Source organism: Silurus meridionalis, chromosome 1 (assembly GCF_014805685.1).
Source record: "Silurus meridionalis isolate SWU-2019-XX chromosome 1, ASM1480568v1, whole genome shotgun sequence".
NCBI lineage: Eukaryota > Metazoa > Chordata > Actinopteri > Siluriformes > Siluridae > Silurus > Silurus meridionalis.
In genome coordinates this window covers 15209759-15228496 of record NC_060884.1, presented here as the reverse complement: position 1 = coordinate 15228496, position 18738 = coordinate 15209759, and the positions used below count along the sequence as shown (strand labels likewise).

At 39.1% G+C, this 18738-nt stretch overlaps 1 protein-coding gene across 8 annotated transcripts in view; it reads left to right on the top strand.

The window, feature by feature from the left end:
* The window catches only part of tox2 (TOX high mobility group box family member 2), a 104561-nt gene that overhangs the window by 54143 nt on the left and 31680 nt on the right, over positions 1 to 18738 (top strand). For 4 of the 8 annotated variants that reach the window (XM_046851175.1, XM_046851192.1, XM_046851218.1 and 1 more), the window contains 2 exons: positions 384 to 443; positions 18441 to 18698. In XM_046851175.1, the coding sequence (XP_046707131.1) occupies positions 384 to 443; positions 18441 to 18698 (318 nt within the window). Of the gene's footprint in view, positions 1 to 383; positions 444 to 18437; positions 18699 to 18738 lie in introns of all 8 variants that reach the window. The other 4 variants (XM_046851168.1, XM_046851178.1, XM_046851209.1 and 1 more) reach the window with 1 other exon arrangement.

Genomic DNA, 18738 nt, shown 5'->3' with positions numbered 1-18738 from the left:
ACTCTTCCAAGTTCTTGACACCCCCTGTGACACTTTTGTCCTTGTCGTACACACGCACACACACACACACACACACACACACACATTGTGCTTCCACACCCCTGACTGGCCTAATTACCCCTCAGCTAATAAACTGTAATTAATGAACTTAGAAAGTCAGTTTCTCTCTCTCTCTCTCTCTCTCTCTCTCTCTCTCTCTCTCTCTCTCTCTCTCTCTCAGTTATTGTCTTTCTTTGTGTGTATATGTGTGTGTTTTATATCTGTCTCATGTTTATGATTTTTAGTTTTTCCTTTCTTGTAAGGCAGTTTTCTTTCCTATTAGGTTTAATTTTGGGAGGAAACATGAACTCACTTTCTCTCTTTCTCTCTCTCTCATTTCACAGTTTGATGGTGAAAACATGTACATGAATGAGAATAACCAAGAGTTCCTTTCCCCAAGTCAGGTAAGAGTCACTTCCTGTCCTAATCATCATCTCATATTGTATAGTATGACACATCACACAATGTATAGACCATGCACTTGAATTTGTGTCGTGATGAATGATTTGGAACTGATTTTCTAAAGAATCGATGAATCTATTCTGACGGTGACAAGGGCAAACACATATACACACACACACACACACACACACACACACACACACACACACAGCTGCGAGGAACATGTCGTAGGCCATATGGTAGTGTTTGTGTTTGGGGATTTGCTGATTGGGTTTCTGTGCCTTCTCCCTATTAAGCAAACAGAAGCAGATAAACAGAGAGAGCAATCCCTCACTCCTCTTATCCGGTCTCATCACTCCATCATAAGATATGTCACTTGGCTCAACCTTATCAGCACCATTTCTCTAAAATCATAATCCAGGATTATATTTATATATATATATATATATATATATATATATATATATATATATATATATATATATATATATATATACTATGTGATATTCATATTAAAAAAAAAAAATCAAATTTATAAATGTATTACTTCTTTGGAGCCGTGCATTATGGGTACATTTCCAAACGTGTGTATTTTGCTCTATTTGTAAAAATGTGATTGTGTGTAATTCCTAAGAGTGTGTCAGGTACAGTACTGGACAGCTAATAGGTAAGTAGTAACCTGTCATTATTCCCCCTCACAGTAAAACAGGGATCTTAGAGTTGCATGAAAATTATTATTTCTGTGCTTCTTAAACCTACTGAAAACTTAAATTTACATTACTTGGAAAAAAAGTATTGGGACACATGACTTTTCCAGCCATATGTAGCTTTTTTCCAAACTGACACCACAAAGTTGGAGGCACACAAACGTATAAGATGTCTTTGGATGCATTTTCCCTGCACTTGAACTAGGAAACCCAAACCTGTTCCATTATTACAATGGCTCTGTCCACAAAACCAGCTCCATAAAGATATGGGTTACATGGGTGGGAGTGGGATATATGGAGTGGCCTGCTATAGAGTTCTGACCTCAACCCCATTGAACAATATTGGGATTAACTTGAATGCTGACTGCACCCCAGGCCTCCTCACCCTACATCAGTACCTGGCTTTACTAACACCCTTGTAGCTGAATAAGAACAAATCTCCACAATCACACTACATCTAGCGAAATATCATCCCAGAAGAGTGGAGGTTATTATAAAAGGAATGGGAAATACAACTCCACAGACTTTTGCCCATATAGTGTATATAGATACAAAAATACTAGTTTTTGAGTTTGTTTTCAGTGGAGACATTAACACATCACAAAAGAAAAATCGGATTTATTTATGTTTTCAAACAGTCTCATTTACTCAAAATGATGAAGATGTAGCACATTACGCACTTTAATTTGAACAATATGTGTAAGATAAACACGTCCACTAGGAGGCAGTGTCAAGGATCTTACAGCAGAATAAACAGAGAAGAAGAAGCCAATCACAATTATAGCCCAGTTCTTTAATCGCAGGTATTCTATTCTAAAATATCAAGATGTTAAATTCAGCCAGAGAACGAGTTTGGGTTTTTACTGATTTTATTGAAAAAGTCAAAGACGGAAAGTGTTTTGTTAAAACAGAATGCATAACAAGCCCTGCATACTTCGCCCCTCCCCCCACAGTTCACAGTCATGTTTACTTCCTCTACACTAACTGACCATCAACTGAAACATTTTTTTTTCTTTTTTTTTTCTCTTTTTTTTGTTACAGATATGATTGGATTGCTCTATAAATATTGGCCTAACATTTGAAAGCATTTCATAGCCACAGTGAGGAGAGCAGCTGCAGCATTGTGTCATTGCACATCAGCACTTTTCCGGATATTCTGTGCCCATTATAGTGCTGCGTCAGAGCAGGTTTTGCCGTCCGATTAAATAATTACGTTGGCAACGTTACTGTGAAACACTTAATCAGACCCTTGTTAAAAAAAGAATGATGACTAGTTATTGGCACGGTGTTTCTGGGTACACACCTGGTCACACCTCCATCCCTGAAGGCAGGTAGTGTTTCAAGTGCAACCGCCTTTTTATTACTATTAAATACTACCTAAGGAAGGGATCATGAAACACAAGAGTATTTACTCGGATGTTGAATGGTGTATGCGCTGGGATTTTGTGTGTTAATGGTAAAAATGATTGGCTGAATATCTCAGTGCAGTGATTCACTATTGTCTGAAATGAAATGAATAATGTTGGGACATTTTATTAAAACATCCTGCTGTCTCTCATGAGGGGTGGAGTGACAGGGGCCAAAGAGAGGTAGACAAGAAAAAGAAATAGAGGTAGACAAAGACTCTAATCACTCTCTTTCTCTCTCTCTCTCTCTCTCTCTCTCTCTCTCTCTCTCTCTCTCTCTCTCTCTCTCTCTCTCTATCTATCTATCATTCCTTTTTTTTTTTCTCACTCACTCCCTTTGTTTCTAACTGTTTACTCAGGGCCTTTTATATTTGACATCTGTCTTCCTCTCTCCTCTACTTGACCAGGCTCAGACTGATTTTTCTTTTAGCTCTCAAATGTTCCTGTCACACACACACACACACACACACACACACACACACACACACACACACGTGCAAAACACACAAAACCTCACTCTTTATAGTGTTCTTGACAGCACGGGCTAAACAATCAAACATGCTACATGAACAGATCTGGCTGTGAGTTTGTTCAATACAACTATGCTTTATCTTACCATGAATGTAAATGGCCAATGGTTTTGTGCATACTTTCTCCTAAATGCTCCAGATAATACCAAAATATAATTAGCTGTCTTCTATATGCGGTGTAATAAGAGAGGCACTGGCTTATTCCAGCTCATTTCCCTATTTGAGATTACGTTCCGAGTTATTATAAATCTTTGTTATGCGAAACATGCGAGTGGTGATAAAGCGTATTCACAGATCCCGTCAAAAGTCAACATTTAGTCAAAAGTCAGGAAATTTATCTGGGTTTAGGTGTTCCTAACGATTTCCTCGTTCATGTAATGGTCACATGATGTGCAGACTTAAATACACATTCAGTACACACGCATGTCTGTCATGTGCTTGTTCAGAGCTCACTTTAGGTACACGAGTACTCCCCGGAGTCCTCACTTTGACCCTGGCTGTCCTCAAGCGACCTCCGACCTTGTCTGATTGGAGCGGAGAGATAGACAACACTTGGCCCCTAACGAGCCCTCAGTGTGTTCAAGGTCAGAAAGGATCGGCGTGGCAAGAACAAAAAGAGTCTCTAGACCACTGAGGGGTTGACCTCCCACTAAGAGGCAATCGATCGCAAACAAATGAGTGAGCGGGAGAAAAAGAGAGCGAGAGAGACAGAGAGAGAGCTGAATTAATTGTGACTGAGCGCTATGGCAAGAGAACTGATAAATATATATTAGGAGGTTTTTTTTTTACCTGGTTCAACTCAAAACTAGCATTATTCCTGTGAAGAAACTCTCCTCACAGATAACTCTCCACTAAACCTAAATCTCGATAATACAATCAAACTTTCAAAGATCTGAATCTGCTTATTTCAATCAGACCTCTCACACATGCTTAGTTCTTCTACAAGTTTCCATACAATGACTAATTCGAACCTAATTTAATATATTTAAGACAATCCCATCCACGTCGTCTGTACCACTAAGCCTGGATTTTTGCTATCGCTGCAAAGAATCGGCAGTAGCATTAGTATTAGCATTAGCATACTTCTCCTCAGTACACAGAAGGAATAATTCTCTAATGGCTTCGCTGTTTTGGACTCGCAGAAGACGAAGCAGCATAGATTATAATCTCGCAATTAGTGGAACAAGGTTTTATTGATTGCCGTGCCGGCTCCTTTGAGCTCCGGCTGCCAAGTAGGGCTAGTGATGGAGCAAGCAGAGAGCACAGAGAAGAGCAGGAGAAAGAGAGAGAGAGAGAGAGAGAGAGAGAGAGAGAGAGTGGAAAGAGAAGAGCTAGCAGTTTGTCCTGAAGAGGAATTGGCTCGAAATAAACGTAGACTTCAAAGAGAAAAAGGAAGTGCTCTGTAGCGCTAACGGCTAGCACGAGAAACGCTGTAACCGATGTATCATCTGAAGTGTTTTTGCACTTCACCTTTTTTTTCCCTGTAAAAAAAAAAAATTCCCAGTGTTCATCATAACACACTGGTCATCGCTCTCCAGCGCCAGCCTCCATCGTCTTCATCATGCATTAAGCCAGCACCACATCTTCTCCAGCTGCTACCCGGCACCGTTAAAGAAGTTCATAAATTGGGTTTACGTGACCTAGCAGCCACTGACGCTGGCTGGCACGTTTTATATATCGGAGAGAAAAAACGCGCAGATGAGATCACTGCGAGCTGAAAGTCCAGAGGCCTCAATCACTGATGGTGGATCAATTAAGATTGTTTTAACTGCATCAGGCTACTTCCAAAAGGTCACAGGAGTTCCAGCTGCGGTCACCAAATATTTTCCGAATGTAAATGTGCCTCATTGTATTCTGTACGACATTCATCAACAAAACTACCAGGAAGCGCTTGATATTTCTCTTTACTTATTTAAAATTTCATCTCAGCAGAACGGAAATGAATAAGTTTGCCAAGATCACTGTGTTTTACTTTCTTACTGACAGAAATTATATTTGTCTACATTTTCACGTGTCTCTCTTAAGTCTGAAACCAGAAATAACTGCTCATAACTATCTTCACATATTAGAGCTTACTTTACTTAAAGGAAGCCCATAGCATTTATGTATTTACTATTTTCAGAGCAGCTTTCTATTTTGCAGCATGGCTTGTCGCTTGAATCATTTAAATACTTTCTCCACAAATTTTCTTGTCACGCCTCATCAATACCTGCAGCCAGGAGTCTGTTGAGGACACAAGTGCAGGTGCACAATGATGTTATTAAACGTAGTAAAAAAGATATAATCCCACAAACAGTGTCGAAAAACAGCCGAGGGTCAGGCGAATAGCAAATAGCATTAGAGAAAGCAGTGAGAAACAAGAAAACCAAAACAAGATCAAATAAAAACAATGGAAAAATCCAAAGGTTTGGTGTAGACTTGTACAAAATGCCCTAGAGTGTATACTTCACAACGTACTGTGAGTGTGTTTAAGAGTGAAGAGTGAAGGTGATTCAGTCCAAATATGTGTGATCAGCATGACCTGGTAAGGGTGAGCATGAAAGTGTCTGGTGCTACACTCCAACTTCCCTAAAATCTGTCTTAAATAGTATAATAGTAAGACTAGAATTTTTGAATTCAATAAAATAGTTTGCTAATTCTGGTCGATTTTCAAAATGTGGACACATTTTTAACTAAAATTACTCTCACATCACAACATCTCATGAAGGAGGAATGGATTTTAGAGATGAGTAAAAATCAAGGAAATGGTAAATTCATATATAATAAAAAAAATTAGCTGTTATGAACCTTTTATTATAAGGTATTATGAACAAAGAACTGAAATGCAATGAGGAGTTTGTTTACATTTGTGGTGTACATAACTAGGCAACAGCTTCCTCTTCTGTTGATGTGTCATAACGTCCCAGTCCTTGCATATTATTTTACTTCACATTCACATATGTACATTATGTTCACAAAAATAGTTAATACTTTTAGTGCATAGTGTAAGAACTCTTACTGGACAAAAGTTTGTGGAGTCATATGTGCTTTTTGAACATCCCATTCCACATTTAGTCCCCATTTTGCTGTTATTATAACCTTCACTCTCCTGGGAAGATGTTCCACAAGATTTTTGTGGAGATTTTCTGTTCATTCAGTCACAAGGGTGTTAGTAATGAGAGGTAGTGATGTAATTTAGGTGAGGAGGCCTGGGGTGCAGTCTCTGTTCCAATTCATAGCAATGGTGTTCATTAGGGTTGAGATCAGAGCTCTATAGTAGGCCATTTATGATCTTTCACTCCAGCTCATGTAAACCATATCTTCATGGAGCTCGCTTTGTGCACAGGGGCATTGCTAGAAATGTTAATGCCACCACATCCAGTGACAACATGTTCAACTGCGTCCAAATTAGTGGTAACAACTTGGGGAAGAACCACATATGGCTGGAAAAGACAGGTTTCCTAATGATATTATCCATTTAGTGTAGATGAATTGAGATGTTGCATGAATGATGTAGTCCTCAGCAGGGAATTGATGAACTGAGGCTTGTTGGAGAAATGTTTAGGTTTAAACTAAACTTTCTTTGAAATCACACAAGAACGGAAAAAAACAAGACTCAACCGGTGAAATATTTTGTTTGCATTTTTTATTTTAAAAATCGTAAAATAAATATAAAATTGTTTTTTTTTTTTTTGCTTTCATTCTCTTTCACTACTTCCTGGTTGTGTATTACTTTATGTGTGTATGATCATAGTGCATTCATGCTGTAGAAATTATTGTCTGCACTGATATTGTTTTAAAACCTTTTTCTATGAAGGTCTAAAAATTTAAATTGATATGCCATGGTTCCCCTCTGTTATATACAGTAGATAGATAGATAGATAGATAGATAGATAGATAGATAGATAGATAGATAGATAGATAGATAGATAGATAGATAGATAGATAGATAGATAGATAGATAGATAGATAGATAGATAGATAGATGAGTTCTAGTTCAGTGAAACATATTTAACAATGAAAACATAGAAGCAATCTCATTTATAGTGCAATAGCTATAATATATTCACGCTATAAGCAGTACAGCCATATGTTTGTAATATCAGTGACTTCTAATGATAGACATAAAGCTGTTCCTTATTTTTCAATAGTTTTTACAAATTGGGCTTATTTTCTGTACATTTATTTTTCATTTACATTTTTTATAACTTCAAATATAAAACTAGCATTTTCCTATTTTCCCTCTTCTCACGTATGCCATGGCGGCCATCTCTTTTTTCTTTTCTTTTTTTTCACATGTATGTCTTTGTTTTATCCTGTCGTATAACATTGCATTTGTAACTTATCAACTTGGACAGCATTGCTCACCCTCTCCTTGAGAGTCATTTGTTCAATCAAGAACTGGTACTGAAATCCTAACACTTGTGACGTTTGGTATATGAGATGAAGGTCAGTGGATAAGATGCAGTTACAGGTTTCTAGTCCTAGAAAACTCTCCTTTTTTGTGTAGAATCTCTCTAAACACAAACCCAAGGAGATAAAACACATCACTGACCTCCGTGTTAATGGCCAGCCTGTTCATTTTTTTCCTAGGAATGAAAACCTAGCTGTGTCTTTTATAACAGAATATGGATTTCACCGCTAGCTTTGTGTCAAAGCAGCCCAGACCTTGAATGACTGACGTCTTGCATGACACGCACCTGAGGGATCGCTCGGATTATATAATTTAATCAAAGGCAGGACAGCAGGTGTGTGTAGACAGACTGGATTTAACTCATTTTTACAAGACTCTGATTGAAGTTTGCGGTCCACTGTGTCTGACAGGAAGCCTGTTGATTGGCTGTGATTGGGGATTTCATATCATTGGCTCATTTTCACTGATTAAAGAGTCGCCATGCTGCCGGTAAACTCTTGCCATTTTCAGGGAGGGGTGTGTGTGTGTGTGTGTGTGTGTGTGTGTGTGTGTGTGTGTGTGTGTGTGCGTGCGTGTGTTCTGTTATGTGTACATATGTGTTCTTTGTGTGTGTGTGTGTGTGTGTGTGTGTGTGTGTGTGTGTGTGTTTTCTCCCTGCTGGTCTGAATTACAGCTGAGTGCATTACCGTGATTTACAACTTCCTCCCGCTGTTTAGATTAAAAAGAAAGAGAGAGAGAGAGAGAGAGAGAGAGAAACAAGCAGGCAAGTATGTGTTCAGCCCTCTACCCTACCTCTCTCCATCTTTTTGTGAAATGAAAACAAAGCGAGAGCCTGCCAAAATATTTCTATAGCTGATCGCTGACCAAGCAGAGAAGCAGAAGACAAAGCAGAAAGAAAGAGAGAAAGAGAGAGAAGGCTGGCAAACGAGATTTGATGTCACAGCAAAAGCTCTCATCTCTCCCTCTCTATCTCTCCACCTCTATCCCTCTCTCTCTCTTTTTTCCAAACTGCCCCTACAACACTCTCCATCAGTCTCTGGCTATTTAGAATACCTCTCTGACACCGGATTGCTAACAAATGCAGCTGTGTGTTTACTTTAAGGGGTTCAGGTTGCCAAGCCCCCCCAACCTTCCCGCCAATCCCTTCTTTAATACCATTATTACATACTGGAAGTGAATGACATGGCTCAGTTAAATGGGCTTTTATTGGGCCACACACTTGAGTGCAGGCTTTTCCGTATGTATACATAGCATTATCAATCACAGCCATCCACACAGCATCCTTCACATTCAAGAAGCCATCAGATAAACAGTTCTGTTCTTCTGCATCTGCACAGAAGTGCTCAAAATGACGACACACTAATATTTAAGGTGAAATCTACACACTGAATAAACTTTTATGCTTTTCATTGTGATGGAAGGAGAAGGAAAGGAGGTTTTCGACCCAGTTTTTGGATGATTATGATGAAATTTGAAATGATTTAATGAAGAAGAAAATGTTCTTTCGGAAAGGCAGGGCTTCAATAAGTGTGGTACACTTCTGTGTGCTGTGAGGACTTGCACTCTGCAGTGATGACCTTCTAGCTAGATGAATGCTTTTGGTAAGTGTGAAGTCTGTGGACAGATATAGACTAAATTGACAATGTGTCTGTTCACACTGACAAGTGAGTGAGACACACACACACACACACACACACACACAAACACACACACACACATACACATACACAGCTGGGAAGGACTGATAAACACAGAATTGGGCATTGAATTAGTGTTTGCAACAGACAGACAAATACTCTGTTTATTGTATCCTTTGTGCATTTGTGTGTGTGTCTGTGTGTGTCTGTATATGTGTGTGTGTGTGTGTGTGTGTGTGTGTGTGTGTGTGTGTGTGTGTGTGTGTGTGAGTGAGAGAGAGAGAGAGAGAGAGAGAGAGAGAATGAAAAATTTGGTTAAAAAAAAAAAAGTAGAACAGAGGTAAAGTCTTCACAATGAACTGTTGCCATGTTTTCAACACACACACACAGACACACAAACACACAAAAAAAACACCAGAGCCTACAGAATTGACATGACATTGACATTCTGCTGTTTGCAGTACACATTATTCGTTGTTTGTGCACACACATTCTTCAACTACATACAGCTAAGTGGAATTGTTAGGATTTTTTTCTTAGTATTATGATTCCGAGTCCACACTGTGACTACATTCCTTCAGAAAAGAGCACATTCCTCTGCTCTACTCAGCAAAGTAACAGAATCCTGATAGTGATGCTATTGCATAGAAGGGGTTTTTTTGTTTGTTTTTACATTTTAGCGCATATCTCAACAGCCTTGAATCGATTTATTTGTATTTTTTCTATGGCATTAACACAAAAAGATTTTTCTAGTTGGAATATTTCGCTCCGCCTACTCGCCAACAATATATTTTTGGGTCAAAGTCTGAAGCTCAGTAATTTAAATCTGTCGTACACCACTTCATGCCAATCTACTTTAGTGAGGCGGACTCAAATAGCTCAAATAGCTCTGGACTGCTTGCACAGATATGCATGGACCATTTCATGACATTTTCATGTTCGGAGAAAGTCTCCGAAGTTTGGTCATCAGTACAATGTAGAGATAAGTTCTTATAACTTTTTTTTGGATAGTGTACTATTCTGTAAGAACTTCTAATGTATAGGATCTTTATTAGTGTTATATGCCACTTAGCAAGAGTGGAAAATTGGTCCCTGCAGATCACTGCTTGTGACTATATATTGAAGCACATACACACAAACACAAAGGGGAAAAGAGAAAGAGAAAGGCCACGGTCATGTCTACAATAAGTGTACTAATGTATGCTCGATTCCGATTTGTTGAGCTGGACTGCATCAGTGGGGTTTTGTATGTGTGTGTGTGTGTGTGTGTGTGTGTGTGTGTGTGTGTGTGTGTGTGTGTGTGAACAAAACCAGAATATATTATCTAACTGACCTTCCTTCCAGGCCTCTCCCTCTCTCGCTCTTTCTCTCTCTGACACATACACACACACACACACACACACACACACACACACACACACACACACACACACACACACACACACACACACACACACACACACACATACACACACTCACACAAAAGACATATTTATTCCCTTGAGTGATTTCTTGATTATTATGAAAGATAATTTGGCAATTCATTATCCAGTCACAGCATTGCAGGCAGATATCATTGAGTTATTTCTTGAGTCGTCTTTAGAGAATGAACTCATCAAATCTGCAATTTAATCACCCTTATTTATTTCAACTAAACACACACACACACACACACACACAAACACACACACATTCACACTCTCTCTCTCTATCTCTCTCTCTCTCTCTCTCTCTCTCTCTCTCTCTCCTCTCTTTCTCTCTGTCCTTATTTCCTTATCATTAATTCCATTCTTCTCCCCCCACGTTGCCTGACTGTCCACTGCAATGTTTCAGTAGTGTGTCTTTTCCAGTCGGCTGTGCAGTTATAATGACCTGTTAGCTCTGAACCCGACACAGTTCAGCCAGCAGACTTCTCCTGTCCAATGTTCAAGAAAAAACAGTAGGACAGATATGTGGCAAGACAGAATATTTTTTTTTACCAGATAAATGTATTCCTACTCCATGCTCCTGTACTTTGATTTATAATATTTGGACGTACAAGTTTCTGCCTTGGATTGGCAGCTCGCACTTAATCCTGAGGTCACAACATATTATGTCCCATTTTAAACTAATCCCTGTCTCCAGCATCTGTACACTATAGCTCTGATCACCGCTAGGGTTGCAGAGGGGGCGGTACATTTCGGTAAATTTCCAGAAGCTATGGGAACTTTATTTGGGGAATTTTGGAAATTTGGAGACTTACCAGGAATTTATTGTTAATTATATATATATATATATATATATATATATATATATATATATATATATATATATATATATATATATATATATATATATATATATATATATATATATATATATATATATATATATATATATATATATATATATATAAAATTTATATTAAACACATATACAAGTAAAATAAACATAAATATACAATAAATATGAACATTTTATTTGGTCATAAACTGACATGCATGCAAACTAATACAGATTTTTTTTTTTTTTTGCGATTTTTGATTAAATTTTTTTTATGTGATTTCGCTGCACAACAGTTTACACATAGCACAATGAAGTTTTAAACATAAATGTATTTAATATTTATGTTATTTACTTGAATAGTCACCAAGATGGAAATATTTTGACATTATATTTGTGTGCAGGATCGAAGAAATTATGCATGTTATGTTATGCACAGTGCATGTATGAGGTGATTGCAATTTTGTCAATTCCTAGTTTATTCCCATTAATTCCCAGTGTATTCCCATATAGTCCCATTAATTCCCCTCGAAAGTTTCCAGTCTTGAAAATTCCTGGAATTTTGCAGCCCTAATAACCACAGACAAGAATAAAGTGTTTTGGAAACCCTTTGATTAGAAAATGACAGATTGCTGTGGGTCTGTTTTTGAACTCCATTTGTAAATGTGTAAGTATTAATATAATGTGCTTTTTCAGACTTCAGAGTATAACAAAAGTTCAAAGGTCATGTCTGTGGTACACATGCCTGCGCTCCGTGCATCGTTTAGGGATTAGGCTGGAAATCACTTGAATATTCCTCTAATTGAATTGACATGAAGACAGCATTAGCGAGGCGGCACGTTGGCACAGCGGGTAACGTCGCTGCCTCACAGCACTGAGGTCCCAAGCGAATGATGTGTTTTGCAGGTTCACCGTACACGGGCCACTAGGCCACTAGTACTGGCTACGCTACTGTCCCTGTGTTTGATCGAGTGTCAAAATCTGTGAAATCCCAAATGTGTTCCCTAAACTCACGCCTGGGATATTCTCTGGACCCATAGTTGGACATCCTGACCAGGAAAAAGCATGTACTGGAGCTAAATGAATGAGCTGTAGTAGTCAGAGGGTGGTTTGGTTGAGATTAGATCTTGCTAATTGAAACCCGGGCCCACACTGACATTTCATGAGTCAGCGTGAAGCTTGAAGTGTGTAAATGCAGCACAGTGCCAGAGGAGTGTGTGTGTGTGTGTGTGTGTGTGTGTGTGTGTGTGTGTGTGTGTGTGTGTGTGTGTGTGTAGGTGGAGTGTATGTAAAAGCAGCGTGAATGGAAATGGCAGAGGGTAAAGAAGCGATCTCGGGTCGAACCCTTCACCACAGAGGACAGAACATTTACTGATCTTTAGGGCTGAAACGATTTCTTGAGTAACTCCAGTAATTCGAATGCAAAAAAGCATTAAGGGAAATTATTTGCCTCAATACTTTGTTTAGTCCATATTACTACACACAGAGCAGTGTGTTTCCCCACGGACCATTATTACTGACGCACCACCTGCCAAACTCTGGAGAGCTCTAGACGGATAAACACAGAAGATGCTGCAGAATGGAAAATGAAGGAATGGAGAGAAAACAGCATATATATGCATTTGCATTTTGATGTATTGTGCCAATTAAATGCATTAAATGGGTTTAGTTTTCACACATAATCTTTTTTGCAATTTCAGCAATAAAAATGTATACTTTTCTACAAAGGAAACAAGTTACTTATTACTTATTCATTTTAAGAGACTTGTCTTATTTTCTCTTGTATATTTAGTATTGCTCTTTAATATAGAAAAAAGAACTTCTCATCCGATTATTCGATTAATCGACAGAATAAACAGTAGAATACTCGATTACTAAAATAATCAACAGCTGCAGCTCTACTGATCGTAAAGTTATATCTCCAAAGGAACATGATTGCTGAGATGAGTGGTGTTTATTGCCATCTAGACCAGAATGCAGCACAGTGTGGATTCTATTCTAATGCAGTGCATGATCACGATGTACGTACGAGACAGATGCATAACATGTACCACTAAACATGACCACCCTTAAACTTTTTCCATTCTGTAATCAAGAGTAGCCAGCGCCAGCAGCCAATCAGATTCTTTCAGCGATGGTGACATCACGCACACTTAATGAAGCGTGACAGAAATGGAGCTGGCTTTTTTTATGAGCAGAACAACAGGAGGTCAGGTTTTTGGTGAGATGCGAATTTGCAGAGAAAGAAAAAAATAATAATATGTGACATTATTGGAAAGAAGTTGAAGTTAAAGAAACTATTTTGTCTTTTTTCATTAATTGAGATTAGGCTTCAAAGGTTGCTGATTGAGTGCTTTTCATCACTTATATTTTGAATGCAGGGGAGGTAGAGCTGCAGAAGAAGGAGAGAGAGAGAGAGAGAGAGAGAGAGAGAGTTTTGTTCCACTTTTGTATTACAGTAACATGAGTCTGGTGTCAGTGGACTTTCTTTGTGAGGTCTGAAAAACCTGATATTATTTCAGAGTGTAGAAGAAGATACTAGAAAGCGTACATATGTGTGCGCGCACACACACACAGACACACACACACACACACGCACAGACAGACAGACACACAATCCCACAAGCAACACATGCACAAGCACATTGGAGGGTTAGATATTTTAGCCTAAGCCATGTGCTGTAAGAGGAATATGGGTATGAGCAGATGGTGTGTAGGCTCCGTATTCACAGCTATATTTGTGGCTCGATAAGAATCGGTGTGTACAGTGAGTGTGGTGTGATGGGCTTCAACTTCCAAGTGTGACTAATTAATTGTTTGTTGCCGGCAAAGATCTGAACCCATTTCACCCGCGGAGTGGTCAATGCCGAATAGGTAAATATTTGCGTGGGTTGATGTGACATACACAAACCATCGCTCTCGTATACATACACACACACACATGCAGTTACACTGAAGTGTGTGCCTGGTCTTAGGGGTAATTTATGATGGGTGCCTACTGCCAGCCAAATAAAAACAGATGACTCTCCCAAACGTCTGCTTCGATAAAGGCACACACACACACACGCAGACACACACGCAAATACACACTGGGAATCTGAGATAAGTGGCTTGCTTTGTCTGTAGTGTTTGTGTGCAAGGTTAGGGTGCATAGACATTAATCATTTGTGTCACTGCACTAATATAAGCAGATAAGTGCATATTAGAGAAAGGAGGAATCTGTCACCATGCTCTCTATCTCTCTCTCTCTCTCTCTCTCTCTCTCTCTCTCTCTCTTGCCATCTCTTATTCTCACACACACATGCATTTTTATTGACACACCTAATAAACTGTGAACCACAGCTCCCTGAATCACACTACTGAATATTTTACTAATATTAGACCAGGCCACAGTGACGTCCCACGCGGTCCAGATTTAATGAGCTTACTGCTAAAACCATCCCTGGAGGCTCATCAGCTCCGAAGGATGATTGTAACAAAGCTGTGCTGTTTGAAATACGTGCATTTTCTTTTTAGATAACAAATGGTAATGTTATATTTATCAGTTTTTTCGAATCTTCTGCAAGGTCACAATCTTTTCGAAGAAAAAAAAAAATCTCAGATCTGAAGAAAGTACTAAACAGTTCCAGGTTTTGAGGTTCCAATTCGCAGCACAAGTTTCATGTTAAATCTGTTTGGATTAATGAAGTTCTTGGTGTAATAAAGTAGACGAAAATAACTTTATGGCCAAATGGCATCTGTTGTGTTAAGACTGAAGCTCACATGGTCATATGGTTGGACATCTAATCAGTCTGCCAGCATACAATGGATTAGATTAATGCCAGAGATGCTTGGAAACCTTCCCAAACTAGACAGATTTTTTTTCCTCCTCCTGGCTTTTTATTTTTTATGTTTTACTTTCTCTCTCCCTTTCAATCTCTCCCATTGCTTTCTCCATCTTCTCACTAAGTGTATCTTCAACTGTTTCCTATCAAAGGTGTTTTGTGTCTGTGCGCGCACTCTTTGCAAAGCAACACCGAGCGCGATGAACGTAGCCCGCACGCTTTGTAGATATTCACCGAAATTTGATAGTGTTTGTTTTAGAGTGGCTCCTCTTGCTCAGAGTAATGAAGGCTCTAAATTGAAACCCTTAAACTCAACCCGGGCGCCATCTTGCATCCAAATTGAGTTCTAATATCCTTGAAAATTGATCTGATGGACACAGTAGAAGTTAGCAAACAGAGAATGAGGAGATCAGCCAAGTCAAAATGTCTTCTTGTGCAAAAACACTTTATTTATATAAAATAAAACGTAAACCATTAAACATTTTTCCCACGTGTTTAGACTTGATAACAGAGCACAGACACACAATACTGTACATGTTGTAATTCACATGACCGCATTGTGAGCCGTGAGACGTACAGTATGAATTATGCATCAATCCAAATCGGTCAGCTGGCTACATCGTAGAGATTTACATTTCATCATCGAGAACGTTCATCGAAGCTCGGGTTTAATGCTACTTACAGATTGTTTCACTCTTTTGCTCAGTTTGTCTGCCTCTCTGTCTATCTCTCCGTCTCTGTCTCTTACTTCTTCTGTTTTGGTCTATTAACGTCCTGTGCAACCGCACCCGAAATAAATTGTATTGGCTGCCTCTCTGAAACTATTTTCCCTGATATATACAACCTTGTATTGAAGTTAAGCGATGGGCCTTGTTGTCCATGACAGTTTCGAGAATTATTGAAGCACTTACTTAGAATTTTGCACCAAGGAAAATTACATTTCAACTTAATCAATGAGGAATCAGTGCACTGTGTGAGGTGATATGTTCTGTACATTGGCATTATGTAAGACTGTGCAAAGGCTATAAGAAATTGCAGAGCCTTAGATGTTATCTGAGTTGCTCACTGTGGATCAGAATACATTTAAAAGGTTCAAACATCTGGACTTTTGCTGTTGCTTGCATCAGGAGTCCATTTTGTCTGTAGTGATTCATTATACTACCTTGAATTTACCTCATGGTAAATAAACTATATGGACAAACGTATTGGGACTCCTGACTTTTCCAGCCATATGTGGCCTGTCAGTAAAGTAGGTTTTGAGGAGGCCTGGGTTGCAGTCAACATTCCAATTCACCTCAAAGGTGTTCAGGATCTCAAAATTTAAGGCCAGGGCTCTATAGCAGGCTTCTCAAGATCTTCCACTCCAACCCATGTAAACCATATTGTCATGGAGCTTGCTTTGTCATGCTTGAACAGGTTTGGGTCTCCTAGTTCAAGTGTAGGGAAAATGTTATGCTACCACAATAAAAGTCTCTAATACATTTGTGTATATGTAGAAATATATAACAGTTTGGGGAAGAACCACAAAATAGTTTAAATATGGTGGAAAAGTCACAGTGCACATTTTCTGGACTTCTTCTGGTTGAATTTTTTATTAATAGACGTATGGCTAGCAAAGGTAGCAATTGAGACGCGTTTTTCGGCACACAGATGTTCCTCCAATCAAACAGACCTGTGTGGTCATCCAGAACCTGGCTGTCAGAGATCATAGACGTGAGAACTCTCCGGAGGATGTGGCGAAGGGACTCTCTTTACACAATGGCTCTCGATGTTTACAACAGACAATTTAGTTTCCTTCCAACAATTATGAGGGAAATTGAATCTCAGGAAATGTTCGTTTTCACGTCCATTAGACCAAACAATAACAGGGAGGCCCCAAAGCTTTTACAAAGACATCTGTCTTCAAAGGGACTATTACGAAAATGAATATCCAAACCCTGGTAGGAAAAATATATCGCCAATGAGAAAATCACATTGAAACCCATTGGCATTTTTTTCCACTAATTAAACAGGGAAACAAAGGTATTCATAAGCAAAAGTTGGAAGGTAGCCTTTATAAATAAACTCAATGGAACCACAGCTAAATATAGTTTTATAGTAATAAGGATAAATTTAGAAGGCGCTCCTTTTGTTTGTGCAAGATTAGTATGACAAAAAGCCTAATACCTGATCTATACTCCAGGCTGTTGGTTTTTTTTTTCCCTTGTATGCCAAGTTTTATTATGTTACTACATGTTCGTGGTGTAGCAATGCTGTTTGCCCAAAAAATATTCCACTTGACTTCTCAGCCTTGAGGGGGGAAAAGGTGAATTATTGTGACATCGTAGAAATAGAGGTCTTTTATTTAAGAAATATACTCCAGTCAGGTGAAATCAGAGGTCCCCGAATCCTTGTCTCTGTCCTCTCGCTCAGCCGTAGATTTGCTAAAAGTATTTGTTTGCAAGATAAATGGCCGTTTCGGCGAGAGAAGATGACAGGCAACACAAAGATGATATTGAATTGATTTCTGAAATGTTGCAGAACTGACTGTTTGATGTATATGGGCAGACATGAATCATAAAAATTCTATTAAAAAAGCTCTTGAATGCTTGACAGCAGAATATTATTTCTGATGATTAATTTGACTCAGTCATTATGGAAGGGGCTCCAGTCAGATCGCCTCCCACAAAATTGCTTTTCATTCCCCCTTGAATACCCCTGCTGCTCTCTCTCTCTCTCTCTCTCTCTCTCTCTCTCTCTCTCTCCATCTCCCTCTCTCTGTCCCTTAGTATGAGTTTTCTTGTAGAACGCAGAGTCATATTTTTTCGTCAGCCCAATCCGCATTTACATCTGTTTAATGACACAGTTGATCAGAGGAGCACGCAGAGGTGTGCATTCGATTGTGCATAGAAAGGACAGATATGATAAAAAAATCATTCATCTATCCATGGAAAATGTAATCTTCTGATACAGTAGCAGACGCTGATTGCGGCCACGCATAATTCTATGTTCCATCTTGGAGCAATTTGGGGCAAATTCTAAATGACTAATTACTAATCAGAGCCGCTCTTTATACGCGCTGTTTCGTCATCCTGACTTCATAATACTGCACTGTTTTTCAGCTTATGGGTTTTTTTCTCCCAACTCTTTCATGAAGCCCCACAGTATCTTATTTTTGTCATTGATGTAAAAAAAAAAAATCTGTCTATTTATGTTTGTATGGCTTTGTAATGACATATTTTTTCCTTCTCTTTGCAGCAGAACTATTCTGGGCAGGGAGGAGGGAGTGGGAATGGAGGCGGTGGTGGCGACGAGGACTATGAGATTCCTCCTATAACCCCACCGAACCACCCCGAGCCTCCTCTGCTGCATCTGATGGATCCAGAGTCCGGCTATCTGTGTCACTCGCTGCCCCATAACGGCCTGATCAACCCCTACACGTACCCCGAGCTGCCCGCTGCTCTTATGATGTCAAACATGTTACAGGAGAGTCATCTGCTCTCAAGCCAAATGCCCTCGGTGAGTCTTCAATTCCAGGGTTCTTAGGGGTGGCTTGGGG